General features: G+C 43.3%; 1 protein-coding gene across 2 annotated transcripts; it reads right to left on the minus strand.

The window, feature by feature from the left end:
* Positions 1–822: 822 nt before the first annotated feature.
* Positions 823–6836, minus strand: aar2 (AAR2 splicing factor). Of its 2 annotated transcripts, none has more exons than XM_047381593.1 (4): positions 6682–6836; positions 5673–6440; positions 5358–5587; positions 823–1135 (listed from the first exon to the last, which is right to left on the minus strand). In XM_047381593.1, the coding sequence occupies exons 1-4, from the start codon at positions 6686–6688 to the stop codon at positions 968–970; spliced, it is 1173 nt and encodes a 390-aa protein (XP_047237549.1). In that variant the 5' UTR covers positions 6689–6836; the 3' UTR covers positions 823–967. The 2 variants fall into 2 exon arrangements, with proteins under 2 accessions (XP_047237549.1, XP_047237634.1); XM_047381678.1 differs by having other exon boundaries at positions 5673–6578; positions 6682–6834.
* Between the last annotated feature and the right edge of the window lie 13877 nt (positions 6837–20713).

Consider the following 20713-nt stretch of genomic DNA (forward strand, 5'->3'; position numbering starts at 1 on the left):
CCAACCAACAGGGAGGGAGGCTCCCTCCATGATAAACTAAGCCACTCTAACTATAAGCTTTATCAAAAAGGAAAGTTTTAAGCCTGGCCTTAAAAGTAGACAGGATGTCTGCCTCACGGACCAAAACCGGGAGCTGGTTCCACAGGAGAGGAGCCTGATAACTAAAGGATCTGCCTCCCATTCTACTTCTAGAAACTCTAGGAACCACCAGTAAACCTGCAGTCTGAGAATGAAGTGCTCTGTTAGGAACATATGGAACAATCAGATCTCTGATATATGATGGAGCTAAATTATTAAGGGCTTTATATGTGAGGAGAATTTTAAATTCTATTCTAAATTTAACAGGGAGCCAATGAAGGGAAGTTAAAACAGGAGAAATATGATCTCTCTTTTTAATTTTCGTCAGAACTCTTGTGTGAAACAGTTGTGAAGAATAAAAGAACTCGCAAAATCCACACTGAATGATTATTTAGTGTGCAGCACTTAACTCAAGAAATGTTTTAGCCTTTTCCTTCAAGGGAAACCAGACTGTAACTGGAGTCTGAGCTATGTAATGCAATTTGCTGACAAAATTAATTTTAGATTTTCATTAGCTGTTAATGAACTGTTCTACTATACTGAGATAAACCTGTAACTATTCATCTAAATGTCACCACTTTCCTGAGACATTACAATGCTTTGTATTCTTTGTTGTTAAATATTTATTCCTAAATTAGAAAAGCTATAGTTGCAAACATTTGTTTAAATTCCTATAGACTAAATGTCAGTTAAAACTACACTAAACATGTAAAAAAAAAAAGCATCTTATTTTACTTACACAAAGACTGTAACAATACAGCTGATTTAATGATGTTTGCTTTTTCACATCAACAGTACAAACTGCCCTTTTTCATAGATGTCACACAGCACACAATATTTAAAAAGAACAAAAAACATTGATATGATGCATTTTCAAAAGAGAGCCATTTCAGTCCACTGTGATGCCTTCAGGCAGCTCCACCACCACCGGAGCACAGTCCTCCAAATCTGCGTCAAAATCCCAGCGGAACTTCTTGGTCAGATGAACTTTGAACTTCTCTGCTTTCTTTCGAAGGGTGCTGTCCACACCAGTTCCGGTGGCAAACTGGAAGAAATCCTGAAAAATAAGTCGAACAATGTTGGGGTTTGAAATTAAATGTGGAGGTTAAAAGAAGTAATTGGAAAGAAGTTAAAACTTAAAAAAATACCAAAACAAGGTAAACATTTTTGGACCAGACTTTTTGTCTTTTTTTTTTTTTTACAAAAAGGGTTTGAAAAAATATCGGTAAGCAACAGCAACAAGGTTTTACTGGTAAGAGCTGGTTCTAAACCAATCTTTCTAAAGTGATAATTATATCATTAAGTCCTCTATGTAGGTGAAAGCATCTTGTGCTAAGAGAGAATAATCCTTGGGATCGCTGGTATTATGCAGTTGTAGTCCAATAATAACAGTAATTTCAATCCATTGAAATTTAACTAAGCAATCACTGAGTTCTAACTAAGGAAGCTGAGTCACTGGTGTAAAAACAGCTTTTGTTCAAATTTTTAAGAAACTAGTATTATTTTCCTTTCACTGGTAAATCTATAAGGTTTGTGTGTCTATAAGGTTTCTCCATAATAATATTCATTAGCTGGTGTGAGAAGACCTGCCCCCCCAGGACCCGAGGCAGACATCCAAAGGCCCCCCAGAGCCCGGGACTACCCCACCCCCCCAGAGAAGAGCCGGGGAGAGCCCTGGGGGAACAACCCAGCAGCCACAATGCAGAAGCCTCAGGGAGCTGCAACGATGAGCCCACAGGCCCCTCCGGCAGTGTTGGAGCAGATTTTTTTTTAAATCAAAGAAAAATGTATCAATTTTGTCTCAAATAAACCCATATGTAAAAAAAATAATCTCTTTAATGCTTTCCAGTCAGGCGTTTGACCCCACCACTGTACTGAGACTGCATTGGTAAAAGTTTTGAACATACTTTTTAACAGTGATGAGTCTAGAACTTTCTGTCTTTGTAATACTTGATCTCAGTGCCGGCTTTCATACTGTTGCTCATAGCTTACTGATTGATAAGCTGAAAAAATGGGTGGGATTTTCTGGTTTTGGGATTTTCTGGTTCTGCGCTACATTGGTTCAGATCTTCTTAAGCAGACAGGAACTACTTTGCGTCACTTGGTAATTCTAAATCTGGATGACCAAAAATGAATTGTGGGGTTTCTCAATGGTCCGTTCTCGGGCCACTTTTAACACCGATATGATCCACTAGCTCAGGTTTTTGTTCCCAGATTTGACAATCACAAAGTCTGTTACTAAATCCGTTTCCTATCACGTTCAAAACAATGCCAGAATTATAAGTTTCTTGTCAAAGCAGTTGGTGCAGCAGACTCAGTAGAGACGCCCAGACATCCCTCTCTCCAGACACCTCCTCCAGCTCCTCCAGGGGGAGCCCAAGGTGTTCCCAGGCCAGCAAAGAGACATAGTCCCTCCAGCGTGTCCTGGGCCGTCCCCTGGGCCTCCTCCCGGTGGGACGTGCCTAGAACACCTCCCGAGGAAGGCGTCCAGGAGGCATCCGGTATAGATGCCCGAGCCACCTCAACTGGCTCCTCTCGATGTGGAGGAGCAGCGGCTCTACTCCGAGCCCCTCCTGGATGAACGAGCTCCTCACCCTATCTCTAAGGGAGTGCCCAGCCACCCTACGGAGGAAGCTCATTTCAGCCGCTTGTATCAGGGATCTCGTTCTTTCGGTCATGACCCAAAGTTCATGGCCATAGGTGAGGGTAGGAACGTAGACCGACCGGTAAATCGAGAGCTTCGCTTTTCAGCTCAGCTCTCTCTTCACCACAGCGGACCGGAACAATGTTCCCATTACTGCGGCAGCCGCACCGATCCGTCTGTCGATCTCCCGCTCCATTCTTCCCCTCACTCGTGAACAAGACCCCGAGATACTTAAACTCCTCCACTTGAGGCAGGAACTCCCCTCCAACCTGAAGAAGACAAGCCACCCTTTTCCGGTCGAGTACCATGTACAGGTCCTTCTCAAAATATTAGCATATTGTGATAAAGTTCATTATTTTCCATAATGTAATGATGAAAATTTAACATTCATATATTTTAGATGCATTGCACACTAACTGAAATATTTCAGGTCTTTTATTGTCTTAATACAGATGATTTTGGCATACAGCTCATGAAAACCCAAAATTCCTATCTCACAAAATTAGCATATTATTAAAAGGGTCTCTAAACGAGCTATGAACCTAATCATCTGAATCAACGAGTTAACTCTAAACACCTGCAAAAGATTCCTGAGGCCTTTAAAACTCCCAGCCTGGTTCATCACTCAAAACCCCAATCATGGGTAAGACTGCCGACCTGACTGCTGTCCAGAAAGCCACTATTGACACCCTCAAGCAAGAGGGTAAGACACAGAAAGAAATTTCTGAACGAATAGGCTGTTCCCGGATTGCTGTATCAAGGCACCTCAGTGGGAAGTCTGTGGGAAGGAAAAAGTGTGGCAGAAAACGCTGCACAACGAGAAGAGGTGACCGGACCCTGAGGAAGATTGTGGAGAAGGGCCGATTCCAGACCTTGGGGGACCTGCGGAAGCAGTGGACTGAGTCTGGAGTAGAAACATCCAGAGCCACCGTGCACAGGCGTGTGCAGGAAATGGGCTACAGGTGCTGCATTCCCCAGACCTGGGCTACAGAGAAGCAGCACTGGACTGTTGCTCAGTGGTCCAAAGTACTTTTTTCGGATGAAGGCAAATTCTGCATGTCATTCGGAAATCAAGGTGCCAGAGTCTGGAGGAAGACTGGGGAGAAGGAAATGCCAGAAGTCCAGTGTCAAGTATCCACAGTCAGTGATGGTCTGGGGTGCTGTGTCAGCTGCTGGTGTTGGTCCACTGTGTTTTATCAAGGGCAGGGTCAATGCAGCTAGCTATCAGGAGATTTTGGAGCACTTCATGCTTCCATCTGCTGAAAAGCTTTATGGAGATGAAGATTTCATTTTTCAGCACGACCTGGCACCTGCTCACAGTGCCAAAACCACTGGTAAATGGTTTACTGACCATGGTATCACTGTGCTCAATTGGCCTGCCAACTCTCCTGACCTGAACCCCATAGAGAATCTGTGGGATATTGTGAAGAGAACGTTGAGAGACTCAAGACCCAACACTCTGGATGAGTTAAAGGCCGCTATCGAAGCATCCTGGGCCTCCATAAGACCTCAGCAGTGCCACAGGCTGATTGCCTCCATGCCACGCCGCATTGAAGCAGTCATTTCTGCAAAAGGATTCCCGACCAAGTATTGAGTGCATAACTGTACATGATTATTTGAAGGTTGACGTTTTTTGTATTAAAAACACTTTTCTTTTATTGGTCGGATGAAATATGCTAATTTTGTGAGACAGGAATTTTGGGTTTTCATGAGCTGTATGCCAAAATCATCCGTATTAAGACAATAAAAGACCTGAAATATTTCAGTTAGTGTGCAATGAATCTAAAATATATGAATGTTAAATTTTCATCATGACATTATGGAAAATAATTAACTTTATCACAATATGCTAATATTTTGAGAAGGACCTGTATATAAAAAAAAAACAGGCAGCTGGTGCTTGTCAAAAATGCAGCTGCCAGAGTTCTGACCAACACTTGGAAAATGAATCATATCCAAACAATCCTTAAATTACAGCACTGGCTCCAAGGAAGAGGTTTTAAAATTCTGCTATTTGTCTATAAACCATGAAATGGTCTTGGGTTAAAATACATCTTTGCATTGCTTGTCAAGTATGAACCATGTAGACCCCTCACCCTAATTGACTACATTTACAATGACTTAATTAAAAATAGACCGAACAAAAAATAATTATAATTGACTAAATAGCAACTAAGACTGACTTAGATTTTGGTCCATAACAGATCAAAACAACACAGCCCTAAAGGCTGGTTTGAATCTGCAGAAAACTTACAGAAATATGATAGTGCTGATTGTATTCAAATCTTAATCCGAATATATAATTAAACTGTAATAATTTGACCTTTTTATCCTAAAATGACGTGTTTTTAGTTGGATGCTGTGCAAATAACCTGAAACTTGCTTGAAGTAGTTATTGGAAATATTAATATTTTACTAGATCACAAAAAATCTATTTCGAACGCATCACTGTGAAACCCATCAAAGAAATTAGAGCTGTAAAATTCAAGCTACATTGTGTTTCAGCGAGTTAATAAATCAGACTGTCGATCAACCAATAAATGATTAATCAACTTTTGGACAGCCAGGATTTAGAAAACAAAGCTAATATTTCCTCCATCCAATCAGATTTCAGATTTATGAACTCCCCCTTTACCTGCAGTGTGCTAGTGAGGAAGTTGTTCTGTGAAACGATGTCAACGAAGAAGTCGGGGGGTACTTCTCCAAGCTGGTGGTAGAGCACAGTGATGAGCCCCAGATAGAGCTCCTTCCGCCTCCTCATGGCCTCCTCCGAGCGGCACAGCACAGCCAGGAGGCACTTCCAGTGCTCGAAGCCCTCGTACACATTTCCAACCAGGAAACACACAAATGCAAACTGCAGCTCACCTGGAAGAGGTCAGATTTAAGAGTTTACATTTCAAAAGAAACATAACAGAATGGTCATGAGCAAGAATTAGTGTAGTTAACATACCAAGCAGGTTAAGAGGTTGCTCTGGGTAGTTCTGCTCCAGCACCGACTCCAGTGAGTAACTCAGGTCCATGCTGCATCGGGTGATCTCTGCAGGAGAAGCTCCAGGAGGGTAGGTCTTCTTAGGAATAACTGAGAAGCGCAACTCTGTGCCCTCCCTCTGCTTCATCTTTGGAAGCCTGTCGAGTCCCTCTTTCATGCTTTGACAGGCTGTGTCATTCCTTGGTTGCTCTGCCCGGTCCTTGGTGTGTCTGAACTGCACCTCAGGAATGATATCACTGAAAGCACACACTCGACCTGAGAGAGGCTGCAAGTTAACAGCCAGCTCCTGGCTGATCTGGTCAGTGAGGGAAACCCACTTCCTCATCACCTCAAATGGATAGGGACCCAAGTAAGAATCCAGCTCTCGCAACGTGTCCCGGATCCGATTTACCTCCTCGTCATTCTTGGAGGCTGAGAAGTCCAGATCTTCTTCTTTGGGGTCCCAGTGGGCCAGCAGAATCTCTCTGGGTTTAAGAGTGAGGAAGAGGCCTGATTTGGGACCAATTTCTCCACCACAGCTTGGAGAGTTAGCGGAACAAAAGTGGAGGAAATGGAGACCCGGGGGTATCATCTTCACTCCTCGGAAGCGAGGACCCACCTGCCAGCTCTTGAGGTCAATCCCGAGCTCTGTGCCCCGAGGAACACCCAGCAGGACCAGGGTAGCTCCTTCCTCAAACAGCCTCAGAGCGACATCTGGATCCATGTCCACACCACTGCTGCCCGCCATGTCTGGTTGAGAACAACACACCGAATCCAGCAGGGAAATTTAAACACTGGCGTCTGTCTCACGGTTGAAATGAGCTGTTCATGTCCAGAGCATTTCGCCTCGAAATGTAAAACACAGACTGCTGCTGTTCACCTATTGAGCTAGAATTAAATTTAGTTTACCCTTTTGCTTTAGTCGCAGTTTACTATTTTACTCTATGAAAATGAATATTAAGCGATGGGAATGATTTCAAACAGGGCTTACCGAACATTCATAAACTCCATACACCACCACCTTTAAACGAAGCCTTTAGGCAGATTTTTTCAAACGTTGGGAGTTCGTTTGCTGTAACATGCGTAATACGGTTTGTTTCCGGGTGGAACTTGTGTCGTTAAAGTGTTCCGTTTCTTCTTCTTCTTCTTGAGGCGGTTGGCAAAACAAAACAAACTGAACGTGCGCATTACCGCCACCAACTGGTATGGAATGTGGTTTGATATCTCAAGTGTGTTTATGTATTTACTATATAATCAAATTCTATAAATCAATTTCGTTTTTTTTTTATCGAATAATAATTCGTATATATTTGCTCCCTGAATTTCTTTGCAATGTGTCTATTATGTTAAACTTTTCTTTAATCCTCTCAAATTCTCTCCATAAATATCTTTTTTCATGCTTATATTTCCTACATTCCAGTAAAACATGTTATATTGTTTCATCCTCCCCATCTCGGTCACATCTCCCTGTAATATGCTTTTGCAAGGAAATAAAGAAATAAAAAAACTAAAAATCAACAAAACATTCATATTTTCACATATTCTGTAAGGATTATTTGTAAGAGATTTTTATTGATCCAATCTAGGAAGCTATTGACACATGATTATTAGCAATAATTACAAAATACAATGTTTGTTTTTTTATGTCTGTGTTATTTATTATATAATTTAGTCTCAATACACATACTATGGTTCTATATATTGTGCAGTATTTGGTATTAATGCAGACTGACAAACACCTGATTAATTTCTGGAGGGTGTTTGCTACGCAGTGTAGTGAAAATTTTTTTGCCATGTCCAACCTCATCAGTTGGAGCACATTTATTTCCTGTTAAAAAAATCAGACCTGAAGGCCAGCCTGCTGAATGGTGATTTGTGCAAGATTTACAGGCAGTAAACAAAGCCTTGGTACCGTGCACTCAAGCACTTGCCAACATTCCTAAACCGCGCACAAAACAGCAAATGATGTCCTTCCATTCATTCCCAGTTACTCTAATCTGGAAATTCCTTTGTCTTCTTTGATCTATGGGAAAAATCACTCTGCCAGGATTGCATTACCTGGACACCTGAGGCAGAAAAAGGATTTCAAGACTTAAAAAATGCACTCCAACAAGCACCAGCTTTGGCTTTGCCCCATCCTGCAAAACATTTTATTCAAATGGTGGATGAAAAGAAAGGTTTCATGTCCTCCGTCCTCCTACAACAACATGGTGGACACCTTAGTCCTGTTGCTTATTTCTCTTCTAAACTTGATGCAGTAGCTGCAGGCCTCCCTGGATGTCTCAGAGCTGTGGCAGCAGCAGAAAAAGCTGTTCTGGCTTCCACAGACATTGTGGGCTTTTCACCTTTAACGGTGTATGTGCCACACGCTGTATCGATTATTCTCCTTGAACGAAAATCATCACATCTTTCAGCTGCTTGTTGGCGGCAGTACACTTCTGTCCTTCTTGACATGCCCAATGTTACTGTAAAGCATTGCACCATTCTCAACCCAGCCACTTTCCTTCCAACTGCTAATGATGGATACCCTTATTCTTGTGCTGAAGTGCTACAGACAGTCTGTACTCCCAGACCAGACCGCTCTGATGAACCTATTCCAAACTCTGACCTCACCTTGATAGATGTTTTAACTCTGAAAAAGGGTGGTTTTCAGTTGATGGACAACCTTGCCTCCCCAAACGTTTTTTCCCTGATTTGCAAAGTGGAATCATGGGTTAGACCATGTCTCCAAAGGGGGAACGCTTGATATAGTAACAAAACAGTGGTTCACAAAAGGATTTTCAGTAGTAGCAGAAAATCACATTAAAAAATGTTTTATTTGTGCCTTGCACAATCCTACTAAAATTCCGACAAAAAGGTTGGCAGCACATCCTCCACCTGAAGGCCCTTTTCAACATTTAATGATAGATTTTTATGAAATAACACCTGAAGGTAAGAAATCCTGTCTAGTGGTGGTAGACGTGTTCTCTAAATGGGTAGAGGCGTTCCCCAGCAAACAGTCAGACAGCAGTGTAGTAGCAAAGGCCTTACTCTCTGAAATAATTCCCCGATGAGGAATACCAGAGGTCATTAGTGGTGATAATGGCACAAATTTTGAAAATAAAGCTTTACAGGAAGGAAGCCAAGTACTGGGTTTCACATTAGAAACACATTGTGCCTATCATCCACAGTCTAAAGAGGCTGTAGAGAGAGAGAATGGCACACTTTAGCTTAAATTGTCAAAATGTGTGAGGAGACAGGTCTCTCATGGACAAAAGTTTTGCCCCACGCACTAATGTATATGAGAATAAGAAAAAGAGCACGGGTAAATCTCAGTCCCTATTAATATTGTTTGGCAGACCAGCACACATGGGAAGCACCCCAACTAGACCACTGAATGACTTTTCTATGCTCCTGTACGAACATATGTTGGTATATTGTCAAAATCTGTCACTGTCTTTGTGTGCTTCTCATCAGAAAACCAGGACCACCCTCCCGAGCCCAGCTGAGGGACCGTGACATGCGTTCAAGCCCGGACAGTGGGTGCTGATTAAAGACCTCCAAAGGAAGCATTGGAAGTCCAGATGGTGGCAGGGACCTTTCCAGATGCTCCTCATCACTCACACTGCTGTGAAAGTTGCTGAAAGATCCACGTGGGTCCACGTGTTGCATTGCAAGCTGTTCAGCGGAGAACCACCAGAGGAGTCAAATCATGGCTAAAGATTTCTTCAACCTGCTGGGATTTATTGCCCTCTTCATTTTCATGATCACATTTTCCACTGGCCCTCCAATTGGTCGAGTGGAACGAAAAGCTTTATCAAGGCCAGTGCAAAATCTTTTGGAGGCAACATGGGTGAAATGAAACTTGTGATATCAATTTGTAAACTTTTCAGCTAAAACTAACACAGCAGAAAACTGTTTTATCTGTATGACACACCATCTCCCCTCTACTTATGTTGCTGTACCAGGAGAAAGAAAGATTACGGATTGCGTGTCCTCCTGTTATAATGTTTCAGATCCCCAGTATATTAATCCCTCTGTGAACATGACTGAGGACGAATTCCAGATGATAACTTTTGAGAACAGTAAACTCACATGTTCTGTTTGTGCCTTATGATGCAGTCCACTCAGAATAGTGTATAATATCACGTTATCTTTCTCTAAACCTTCTGCCTATCGTAGTTCTGCAGAAAACATTGAAGATGTGGATGATAAATATTACATTGCTTAAAATGTCCATGACTTAATGAAACAGTGATCTTAAAGCGCTGAAAGCATCTGATCCTTGTGGAGAAGCCTACGTCATGCTGACATGATGTGCATTGGGTTTTTTTTTTTTGTACAAATATCTTTTTATTGTTTGTTAGTATTTCTTTTGTTTTATTGTGATTAATGAATAATCAAAAGGGTGGAAATGTAGTGGAAAAATTGTCTCATGCTTTAGGTATGAAGAAGTGATTTTGTTTTAACCAACAGTTATAATAGATGCATGCAAAAGAGTTAATTAAAATGTTATTATAACCTTGCTGAGATTTGTAGAGGAAGGGAGTAAAAACTGCCAGGGCAGTTTCAGACAGGAGGGGATGGCCATGTGAAAAGAACACTCTATTGTCTCTAATTAGGGAGCTGTTTTTTGGAGTTGTTTCTTATCTAGCTTTGTAATGTATAAAGGAGCACTGAAGACTGCCTTCAGTGTGCATTCACTGAACTGTGTTTTGTGCCTTTCAAACGCTGAGAGCCTTTGAAATAAACACTCTGAAGACAAGTCTTGGGAGAAATCGATTTATTGAAGCAGTATCTCACTCTATTGATAATAGATTTTGATAACACCAGTCAGTGATTCGATGCAATCAGCTGAATTTCCTCTGATAAAAAAACTGTTTCCTAATTGCCATAATAAATTGAACTTGACTGCTTTGTTTTATTACTAGGATCAAATTGTAATCTAGCCTACTTGACTTTGAATCTGTCTATATAATTGTACTGAATTGACAACATAATTGTGCATGCAGACTGGATCTGTTTGCCTTTTTATGTGCCTTGAGACGACATTTGTTCTGAATCGATGCAATATGTTTATTATTTATATCTCTTCAATTTATTTTTTAAAGATTTTGTCACATTACTGCCATTAACTTCAAGTTATTGTATTGGGAATTTTGTTTTGTCACAAACCAGCACAGATGAGAAAAACGAAGAATCACTTTAAAAATGTTTTGCACCGGGGCGGCTGGCGGGTTGTGGTTGGCCTGGAGCGGTTGGCCTGCATGGCCCAGGTACCCGGCTGGTACATGTATCCCTCTCGTGGACTGGTGGGCTGGGGCTGCTGGTGCTGTCTGGGCGGGTTGGATCTTGGAGGTGTGCTGTTCTGCTGGCTGTCATGACTGGGGGGGGATCTGGATGGTGGGCTGGGGGATGGCGTGGAGGGGCTGCAGCCTGTGGGGTGGAAGGGTTGTGTCCACTTCTAGGACGTGGGGTCCACTTATGTTACGGCCCACACAGGTCTAGGGGTTCAGGGGCGGTAACATAATGATGTGTCCAGAGGAAACAAGTGGAATGTAAAAGGATTTATTACAAAACAGGGTTTCACAAAGCCACAATACTCACTACATCCTCCTGATGTTTGGGGGACAAGTGGTCAAGTTGATTCTTCAGAGATTTTAACATATCTGAATTTGTAAGTCGAGGACTAGAACAGATTAGATAATTCGTTTTTATACCATCAATATCACCCAGTTCATCTACTTCTAATTGAGCAGTAGCTGCAACCGGAGCACACACCCCAGTGGTTTCTGATGCAGGTCGGGAGTGGTACAACTTGAGCATGTTCACATGGCAAACACGAGACTTGCGTCGCCGATTAGGGGTACCAATTACATAATCACGCTCCCCTATTTTCTTTAGGACTTCATAAGGTCCATCAAATTTGGCAGATAAGGCTGAGCCAAGAACAGGAAGGAGAGCAACAACCTGATCTCCCATTTGAAACTCCCTTTTAACGGATGTTTTATCATAAGTATTTTTCATTCTCTTCTGAGAATCAGCTAAGTGTTTCTTAGCCAGGGTGTTAGCATGACAGAGGCGCTCACGAAACGTTTGTACATATTTAGTCACTGTATTCTTAGAGCCTTCAGCAGGAGGAGCTGGGCGGTGATGGTGGAGCTGAGCTGGATAGTGTTTCTCCCTGGGCTGTCGTTGCAGTGGCAGCGATGTAGTGTTTTTTGTGGCTGAGGGGGTGGGGGACACTGGCCCTGGGTGCCTGGCCGGGGACCTCTTGGTGGATGGGTTTGTCCCGTCATAGTGCGGGGTTGGGGGTCCTGTTGTTGGTTCGGTGCTCGGTGGGGTCTGCCCTGTTGCACCAGTGGGCGGGGGTGGCATTGCGCGGGGCCCTTGCCTTGCCGTTGTGGCGCGCTATGTGGTGGGGGAGTGGGGTGCGGCGGGGGTGCTTAGAGCGGGGCTGTGTGTGGAGCTTGCGCTGTGTACGGGTGTGGCTTCATCGGCTTCTTGGCTATGGAGTTCACCTGTGGGGGTGTGCCCCTGTGGGGGAGGGGAGTCGAGGCGTCTGGGTTCAGGGGCATGTGTTCGATATCGGTGTCCTTGTTGGGGGTGGTCCTGTGGGGAGGTTTATGTTGGGGTTCACTGGTGGTGGGAGACTCATGTGGTTGGGATCAGAGCTCACTGGGGGGTCGGGACTACTCCGTCCTGGGGCAGCTCCGGTTGGCGGGCTGATTTGAGCCATGTGGACCCCTATTTTGTACACAGCCCCCTCTCCGGAGGTGGATGGGGATTGTTGGGGACTGGGTTCAGGGCTGGGGGGCAGGGGCCAGGCTGGGGTCACCCGGGTCTGGGCGGTGCCGGCGCTGTCTGCCTGTCTCTCCCCCAGGAGGGAAGGAGACCACCTCCTGGGTCCGGGGGCTGGTTGCCCCTAGGGGGCACCTGCGCCCGGACCTGGGAGTATAGAGTATGAATGGGGAGTGTGAGTGAGTGTATGACATCCATTGTTGTTTGTTTTTACGGTGGGTGCGAATGATTTTATGTGTATGCATGAGGGTGGGAGTGGGTGATTGTGACTGTGTGTGCCTGTTTTTTTTTTTGTGACAGGTTGGGACTCTCCACTACTCTTCTCTGGGGGGGTTGCGGTAGTCCCGGCGGTGGTTCTCCTGGGGTTCCTGTGCTTTGGTGGGGCTTTAGATGTCTGTGACTCAGATCTCCTCAGTGTCCGTCCAGGAACCATGGGGCAGGTCTGTGGGTCCTCACCCTCGCTATTGCATATTTTTGTGGAGAAACCTTGTATACAAAAGCGCGTCCACACTCATACTCACAGTTAAGCTTCAGGTGTTGACAGATACACAGGTGTTCTATATTGGGCTGCACCTCTCACTAAGTACATTTTACATTCATAGGTACTGTGTACTATTTTGTTAACAAACAAAAAAAAAACAGCTGCAGGTGTATAAGCAAGCAGGGTGTAATCTTGTATTCTCTTCATCCTTCTTTCTCTCCACTTTCCTCCCCTTTTTCCCCATCTCTCTGTTTTTCAAGCTTCTTTTATCTTTTTCATTTCAGTCTCCGTGTCCGTAACAATTGAAATATTCCCAAAGAAGTTTATTATAAAGTTTCTTTTATAAATATCAAGCAGAGCTTTAAAGCATTAGCTGTGATGCTCCACTTGTGAAAGTAAATCTGTTGGGTAATTTCTTGGCACTCAGACAACAATTGAGCGATACTCTGCCAGACAGGGCACGGTAAAAAAAAAAGTTTTGCAAATTAAAGCTGAATGGTGTGGTGTACTCTTTTTAAATGCTCGGTCAGATGTGCAGAGCTTCTTGTTTAATAACCTAAACACCCCCACAACTTTATGTAATAAACACAACTATTTCCCACAAACTTGATTACCATGTCCATTTGAAATCCCAATCAAAGAGAACTTCTATTAGCAAGTCTTTAGCATTTTTATTATGTGGTATAAAGATTTTATGGTTATGGTGACATACAGCTTACAAACATGATACATAAATGTTGGAACATCAGGAGAGACCTTAAAATTATGCATATTCTTAAAGTAATTGAATGCACTGTGGATACTTTAGCTTATCTGTGGTTATAATGAAAATCTAACATTTAACAAGGAGCATTGCTGAGATACAAAAGGCAAGAAGAGTTAAGACACAAAACACTGAGAACTTGACAGCAGTAAACATTCATGGTATTGCATTTGAAAGAGAGTTGTGCATTAAAAAAATCGGTCATCTGGTTTTGTAGTGAACATTCTTGCAAGTCAACTGGTATCTTCAAGAAAGGGTGGCACAGTTTGTCCTAATAAGAGACGACACTGTGAAGTTTCTCCCAACAAGTGATCAGCAGCTTTATAACTCTGATTAACCTCAACCTCTTCCTCTTTTTTCCTTGTATTTTTCTGACAGCTGAACACGAGGTTTTCTTTGCCTGAAAAAAGAACAAGAAAATACAGCAGATTTATTTTAACTATCTTGAACTAAGTGAATGGAGGTTGAGGCTTTAAAGAGCAGGCTCAAAACTGGTCTTTTTTGTTACCATATAATTAGGACTGCACTTGTGGCTGATGAGGAGCTCCATGCTCTCAACTGGCTTTACCAGGTCAGTCTGCTTGCCACTCCTATGACACAGTATCTGCTGCGTCATACCATAGATGGACACCAGGATGCGACGTGCCTGTTGTAACATGACAGGAGAAGAACAGGGAAAAACTTTTGAATTAGTTGATTATGCCAGGTTGAAGTCAAACTACATGAGATCTTCAGATAAATGTTTCTCAACATTTACCAACATTAGAAGTCTGTTACAAACAGGGGCAGTTTGTCTACCCTGTCCATGGTGCTGAAACTAAGTTGCAATCACAACAAAAATCATAACAAAACCAAAGAGATCAGAGCATCTCACAATGTACATTTCTGCAGTAAATATTAATACTAACAAAAAACTAACCGAACAAAGATTCAAATGATTCATTTTGAAAGCCTGTTGAGTCCCTCTCTAATGCTTTGACAGAACCTACTGTATTTATTTAACACCATGAATCTTTTACTAAACTTGTATTTGTTCTGTCAGGTTATAGTGTTTAATGACAGATTTGTACTCATTGTCTTCCGCTTTATCTGGGACCGGGTTGCGGGGCAGCAGACTCAGCAGAGACGCCCAGACGTCCCTCTCCCCAGACACCTCCTCCAGGCTCCTCCGGGGGGAGCCCAAGGCGTTCCCAGGCCAGCCAAGAGACATAGTCCCTCCAACGTGTCCTCGGCCATCCCCTGGGCCTCCTCCCGGTGGGACGTGCCTGGAACACCTCCCGAAGAAGGCGTCCAGGAGGCATCCGGTATAGATGCCCAAGCCACCTCAACTGGCTCCTCTCGCTGTGGAGGAGCAGCGGCTCTACTCCGAGCCCCTCCCGGATGGCCGAGCTCCTCACCTTATCTTTAAGGGAGTGTCCAGCCACCCTACGGAGGAAGCTCATTTCAGCTGCTTGTATCCGGGATCTCATTCTTTTGGTCATGACCCAAAGTTCATGGCCATAGGTGAGGGTAGGAACGTAGACCAACCGGTAAATCGAGAGCTTCGCTTTATGGCTCAGCTCTCTCTTCACCACAACGGACCGGCACACTGCCCCCATTACTGTGTCAGCCGCACCGATCCGTCTGTCAATCTCCCGCTCCATTCTTCCCTCACTTGTGAACAAGACCCAAGATATTTAAACTCCTCCACTTGAGGCAGGAACTCCCCTCCAACCTGAAGAGGACAAGCCACCCTTTTCCGATCAAGAACCATGGCCTAGGACTTGGAGGAGCTGATCCTCATCCCAGCCGCTTCACACTCGGCTGCGAACCACCCCCGCGCATGCTGTAGGTCTTGGCTAGACGGGGCCAGCAAAACTACGTCATCTGCAAAAAGAAGAGACGAAATCCACTGGTCCCCAAACCAGACCCCCTCCAGCTCTTGGCTGCACCTAGAAATCCTGTCCATAAAAGTTATGAACAGGACCGGTGACAAAGGGCAGCCCTGCCAGAGTCCAACATGCACCGGGAACAGGTCCGACTTAGTGCCGGCAAAGCGGACCAAACTCCTGCTCCGCTTGTGCAGGGACCGGATGGCCCCTAATAAAGTGTCCCCACCTATGTACTCCTGGAGCACCTCCCACAGGGCATCACGAGGGACATAGTCGAATGCCTTCTCCAGGTCCACAAAACACATGTGGACTGGTTGGGCAAACTCCCATGAACCCTCGAGTACCCTGTAGAGGGTATAGAGCTGGTCCAGTGTCCCACGGCCGGGCCGAAAACCACACAGCTCCTCCTGAAGCCGAGGTTCGACTATCAGCCGGACTGTCCTCTCCGATACACTTGCCAGGGAGGCTGAGGAGTGTGATCCCCCTGTAGTTGGAACACACCCTCTGGTTACCGTTCTTAAGGGGGACCACCACCCCAGTCTGCCAGTCCAGAGGCACTGTCCCCGACCGCCACGCAATATTGAAGAGGCGTGTCAACCATGACAGCCCTACAACACCCAGAGACTTGAGGTACTCAGGGCAGATCTCATCCACCCCCGAAGCCCTGCCAACGCGGAGCTTTTTAACCACCTCTGTGACTTCAGCCTGGGTGATGAAAGAGTCCAACCCCGAGTCCCCAGCCTCTGTTTCCACCACGGAATGCTTGATGGCAGGATTGAGGAGATCCTCGAAGTACTCCTTCCACCGCCCGATAATCTCTCCAGTCGAGGTCAGCAGCCTCCCACCCCCACTCTAAACAGTGTTAACGAAGCACTGCTTCCCCCTCCTGAGGCGCCGGACGGTTTGCCAGAATCGCTTCGAGGCCAACCGGTAGTCCTTCTCCATGGCCTCACCGAACTCTTCCCAGGCCCGGGTTTTTGCCTCTGCCACCGTCCGGGCCGCGGCACGCTTGGCCCCACGGTACCCGTCAGCCGCCTCAGGAGTCCCACAAGCCAACCACAGCCAATAGGACTCCTTCTTCAGTTTGACAGCATCCCTTACTGCCGGTGTCCACCACCAGGTTCTGGGACTGCCGCAGCAACAGGCACCGCAGACCTTACGGCCGCAGCTACGGGCAGCAGCATCGACAATAGATGCGGAGAACATGGTCCACTTGGACTCTAAGTCTCCAACATCCCCTGGAATCTGGTCAAAGGTCTCCCGGAGGTGGGAGTTAAATACATCCCTGGCCGAGGGCTCTGCCAGACGTTCCCAGCAGACCCTCACTATGCGCTTGGGCCTGCCAACTCTGTCCGGCTTTCTCTTCTTCCAGCGGATCCAACTCACCACCAGATGGTGATCAGTGGACAGCTCAGCCCCTCTCTTCACCCGAGTGTCCAAAACATGCGGCTGAAAGTCTGACGACACGACAACAAAGTCGATCATTGACCTCCTGCCTAGGGTGTCCTGGTGCCAAGTGCACCGATGCCCTTATGTTTGAACATGGTGTTCATTATGGACAATCCGTGACTAGCACAGAAGTCCAATAACGAAACAGACTATAATGACAGACTGTTATAGTTTAATCAGTCAATAAAAATTTCTAATATATGGCACTTTATTAAAGTAAAGCTAAATGCATTGTAGATTAAACACAAATCCCTCACCCAAATGAGACTTGGAAAACAAATATGCAGAAAAAAACCTTCCTGCATACCAAAAAACATGTAGACACAATAATAAACAACTTAATCAACTACTTGGAAGTAAGCTGCAGAGGAGGAAACATTGTCTTTACTATACGAGAAAAAGGCTGAAAAATTGAAAGAAAAATATGCATATTTATACACTGTGTTAAAAAAAAAACAAGTGACTGAACAATAAAAATTAACAGGAAAGAATAAAATAATTTAAGTAAAAATCTAAATAAATCTAATTATTTTCTTATTACAAATAACACTAAATAAATATACATATAAGTAAATAAATGTTCAGATGTTTTCATTCTTGTTTTTAAAAAGGTAAAATAAAGAGAAAATGAAAAGCACTATCAGGTATCCTCTGGTATTTGTTGTTTTGCTTTCTGAAATGTTACTGTGCTTGCTTGGTGTGTTGCCACTTACTCTTCCTGAGGGACAGGGGTCTCTCTCTTTGAACGTAGTGGCTGAGCCAGTCAAATTCTGCAGGATGAAACAAAATTAGAGTTAACCAGATATAGTAATTGTGTATTTGGCTTGTCATGAAGAAGAAAACTAAAGATCCCTAAGCTTTACTTGTTTATCTAACGCTGGAGGGCAGCCTATCATTAAAAACCAAGTATGAACTCATGCTGTAAAATGACAGCTGAAAGTCAAAGCTGATAAAAAAGCCAATAAAATAATTAAAAACAAGCAAACCCTTAGGAGTCCTTTGTGTAGTTTGATCATACCAGATTTTGCAACTCAACGAAGATGACCTCTCGGTAGGAGTCCAGTATTTCTTTATAGTCACATCTACGTTTACCACAACAGTTGGCCAAAACAAGAAGCACCAGGACACTACGGAGCAAAGATCCGGTCAGACACTGTAAGGAAGAGAGAGACGTGTAAAGAAAAAACTAACTACATACATTGCTAGATGGACAATGAGAGGAAACAAATCTTCACAGCTCAGCTTGCTCCTCATCAAGGTCACTAAAGACAAAAAATATCCATGAACGGCGGAACATTGAAAGATCTGGGCTTGTCAATTCATGCGCCCCACTCACCATTTATCATGATCTTCTGCAGGATCCTCAGACGAGCAAACCCATCTCTGTCAGCAACTGGGAGTTCCGAAGAATAGCCTTGGATTCGGCAGGGCTCATTGTAACCAAACCTGCTTTTTTTTTTCTTTCACCCCTCCTTAGTATTTTTGCACTCCCTCCGGTGCAGAGGTTAATGTCGCTGCGAACAGTCCAGCGTGGTGCTCCGTGGTTTTCAACATCCCCAACGTAACAGCTGCTCCTATTTCCATCCCCGTCATGGATGGGTGATGATGGGCTTAGAGTTTCTCCAAACTCCTGTCCGATCAAGTCGAGGAAAACGTTTGCAATAAATCACTCGACTTTATCCTTTCGGTTTCGTTTGAAAGACGCGACCCCAAAACACAGGTTGTTGGGTTTTTTTTTAAGCGCTGCTAAGAGTTTACACTTCCACAGGGTCGTTTTAGGTTTGATGGAGCAATTAAACTCTTAAAATGATTTGTTTTCTTTTTTTCTCTTGGGTGATTTCGGAATATTACTAAATAAAATAATAAACATCACACAATGAAGCCGAGTTTCAGCCAAGCCACAAATATCCAACAAAAAAGTATGGGAACTGCTTGGGGAGGGGGGGGGGTTAAGGCCAGACTCAAAGGTCTGGGAAAGCTTCCTACTAAATGAAGCCATTGTGCTTTCAAACACAATTTGACATTTAAATCCCAACAAATGCCAAATAATATGACTTGCTTGGGGAAAACTGCCTTTGCCACAATACACCTTGGTTTCTCATACAAGACATAATCATCTACATGTATGAGACGGCTAGAAAAAAAAAGTTAAAAAAACACACCAGGGTAATAGGATAAAACAACTGAGTGTTCCTTTATATCTGTAAAATTCAGTGACCAATCTTTTGTCTTTCACATTGTGAAGGGAGAGGGATTTAAAAGTAAATTAGATACTAGGCATCAGAAAATCAGAATCAGAATCAGAATCAGAAAAGCTTTATTGCCAAGTACGTTTTTGGACATACAAGGAATTTGTTTTGGCGTAGTCAGTGCAATACAATACAAAATAGACATTACTGTACATTTGTTTCTACTTCCATGTCATTAAATAGATGTGGTTTATTGTTTTTGATGAAAAATCCAAATAATTATGGTGACGCAGAAATTTCAGTTCACGAGTCAAAGCCGCCTGAGGCTGTTTATGACTTGATTCACCTACTTGCAGATCAAGCAGGTAAAAGGTGAGCACGTCGTCAAAGCAAACAACGACACCCTCTTCTTATCTTGTGTTTATATCTTTACCTGAAATCCCATAATACTCATGTTAAATCAACTTTTCTTAACTGTGGCTTTGCACACAGTGTAAGCCTATGTGATCAACGTTGTCTTCCCTTCGTATGTTTATGAATTTTGCAGAAATATTAGGGTGCCTTCAGCTGGAGAAGAACAGCAGCTAGGGCTTTTTCCAAAGATAACAATTTTTCCAAGATGCTTTTTTTTTTTTTTTTTTGTTAAGACCAAATCTTGCAACATATTAGCAGTATGCCAACCATCCTCCTCCTCCTTTAACACTACAGTCTGATTCCAGACCAGAATAAGGAGACTGATAATCAGCTATTGTAACCACAATAGGTGGCTCATTTGGATTAGAATATTCTTCATCATTTTCACAAGTAGCATGAAATTGAAAAAAAGCTATTTGATCAGGGCATATAAGCCGTTTGTTAAAGATGAAATACAAAGGGAGTTCGTTCTCCTTTTACTCTCAAAACTGTTCCTTAAAGACAGGTTTTTGGAACTCATATATAGACTTTTGGGTTTAGGTTCAAGAGAGACACACTGTTGATTACTTTAATAAAGTTAGATGTTTAATCAGCTAAAAATAATCATTCTGAATTCCTTCAAAATTCCACCTTTAGATTTCACGTTCAAATTTATTTAAGATGCGACTATGATTACAAATAGATTATTGATTTGATAAGTGACTAAGTCCAATAAAATCATTTAATTTCAATTGTAAAATAAATATTGTGATTTTGAAAAAATATGTATTTTTTTGCAATAAATAGATCTCATTCCTTTCATAAAGTATGCACTTAATTATCATAGATTAGATGAAGTAAAAAGATTTAGTCCAGAAGCGATTTTTGATCATTTCAGACTGTTGAGAAAAACTACATTTTATTAATGAGAGTAATTAGATTTTTAAATATATAACATCATGGCCCACTGTTTATGAATCTCTCATTCCTATACATAATTCATCTCTGGTAGGCTGCCTGGTGATGGCAACATCATGCTGAGGACCGGACCTTGAAACGTTTTCCAGGAAGACCTTTAAATAATTGTAAGAAAAAAA

The sequence above is a fragment of the Girardinichthys multiradiatus genome, chromosome 1 (assembly GCF_021462225.1).
Source record: "Girardinichthys multiradiatus isolate DD_20200921_A chromosome 1, DD_fGirMul_XY1, whole genome shotgun sequence".
Taxonomy (NCBI): domain Eukaryota; kingdom Metazoa; phylum Chordata; class Actinopteri; order Cyprinodontiformes; family Goodeidae; genus Girardinichthys; species Girardinichthys multiradiatus.